The following is a 1,907-nucleotide window of genomic DNA, read 5'->3' as shown; positions in this document are numbered from 1 at the left end:
ATTTTTTAAATTCCATCCAACTACTATAATTCAACAAAAATATATTAAAATTAATATCATATCTAAAAATATATAATTTAAAAATAGATTATTTAATCAATTTCAAGTCCGATATGGATAGGATTCTATCATAACCACCTTCATATCCAAATCCAAAGATTCTCATATTCCATTACCTAATTATCTAATTGAGTTTAACAAATTCATCCATATTCTCTTCTATTCGGATTGCATATCAGATCCTATACTGAATTCGGAGTTGATTTAGGATCATATAATAATAATAATAATAATAATAATAATAATAATAATAATAATAATAATAACCTGGTGTAGCTGTCCACTCCCAAGTTCCACCGGTGGACCACTAGCAAACTCCGCGACTCGTTCGCCGCCGGGTACATACTGTGCTTCAACGGCCGCACGTCGATGGCGGAGATGAATGGCGTTCCTGTCCCTTTCACCAGGCACACCGACAAGTACCTAAAAGAATGAATGAGAACACATTTGATGATTGTTTTCAAGAGTTTTTTGATTTTGCTACCGAACTATACCCAGCGGTGGCCACCGTGATGATCTCCTTCCAGTAGAGTAAATTCGTATCGGCCACGTTCACCCCCACCCAGTAGTTGACGCCGAGGTAGAGGTCGAAGGCCAGCGTCTGGCCACTGAGCCCGTCGTAGTTGCCGTAGAAGAACCACGCCCGGAGGAGGTACTTGGACCCCCGCACCACCGCCGACCGGATGGTGTAGCAGTTGCGGGTTCCGTTGGGGAAGGCGCGGAGAGTGCCAATCCCATAGGTCTGAGGGCCCCTGTAGGGGACGGAGGTCATGCGGTTGATGCCGGTGTCGATGAAGCCGGCGTCGGAGACGTAGGAGATGTTGGTGTCGCGGTCGACGTAGGACGAGCCGGGCTCTCTGCCGCAGTCTATGGAGAGGAAGCCGTCGGTGGTCTGAGAGCGAGCTCCGGCGGAGGCCATGGCGAAGGTGAGGAAGATCGGCCACCAAAATCTGGAATCCATTTTCTCCTTCCGGTATGCGACAGCCATGGCAGAGAAGAGCATCCATCCTTTATACTGCCACACATAGAACAATTTTCATTTCACTCCCCATTGTTTCTATTGTTACAAATCAGTCCCGAACTTTTAAATTCATTAATTGCACACGCACCCAGTCTTTAAATTTATCGCTCTTATTCCTAGCATTAAAATTTACTTTTTTTAAAAAAAATTGAAAGTATGGAGATGACTTTGAAAAATTCAAAATAGAAGTGGCAAAAATTATATTTTTAGCGTTGACTCAACGAGGGAGATATCGCGGCTGGATCTCGGAGGTCAACCAAGTATAAGCTTTAATTTTTTATATTTTAATATTATTTTATATTATTATTTTTTTAATTAAAAATATTTGTATTTTTAAAATTTTAAAAATATTCATTTTAATTAACTTATAGAATACGATTGATAATATCTATTAATATAATAAAAAATTAAAATTAAAATTAATAAAATTTTATTTACTTTCAACGATAATCAATAATGTAAGATTAAATAATTTAATAAAATTTAATTAATAATTTTATATTTAAAAAATTAAATTTTATATAAAAATCATTTTTAAATTAATATTATTTTTAGAAAAAAATTTAAAAATTTAATTTTTTTTATTAGGATTAAAAAATGATTGAGAGGATCCTTGATGAATTTGATGACTAATAGTGGTCTTCTTCTTCTTCTGGATGGGATTCCAATCTGACTGTCCCCTTTCACTGAACTTATAATTTGAAAATGAGAAAGCGGACGGGACCCATGAGAGGGTATTTTAAAAAAAAAGTAGATCGATTACTTTAATGGTTCTTTTAAAGTCAATATCATGGATACGAAGAGATGTTCATATAGATACAGTCGT

At 36.4% G+C, this 1,907-nt stretch overlaps 1 protein-coding gene across 1 annotated transcript; it reads right to left on the bottom strand.

The window, feature by feature from the left end:
- Positions 1-327: 327 nt before the first annotated feature.
- Positions 328-1,021, bottom strand: LOC141818842 (putative LRR receptor-like serine/threonine-protein kinase At4g29180; the record flags this gene model as incomplete). The annotated part of the gene is made up of 2 exons (XM_074706267.1): positions 555-1,021; positions 328-483 (listed from the first exon to the last, which is right to left on the bottom strand). Coding segments are annotated over exons 1-2 (623 nt in total), but the record flags the coding sequence as incomplete, so codon positions are not given.
- Positions 1,022-1,907: the final 886 nt, after the last annotated feature.

The sequence above is a fragment of the Curcuma longa genome, unplaced genomic scaffold (genome assembly GCF_044706935.1).
Source record: "Curcuma longa cultivar G26 ecotype Majalengka, Jawa Barat unplaced genomic scaffold, ITB_CL_G26_1.1 contig_26202, whole genome shotgun sequence".
NCBI lineage: Eukaryota > Viridiplantae > Streptophyta > Magnoliopsida > Zingiberales > Zingiberaceae > Curcuma > Curcuma longa.
Note: the sequence above shows the minus strand (reverse complement) of the source record. Positions and strands in the feature narration are given on the sequence as shown.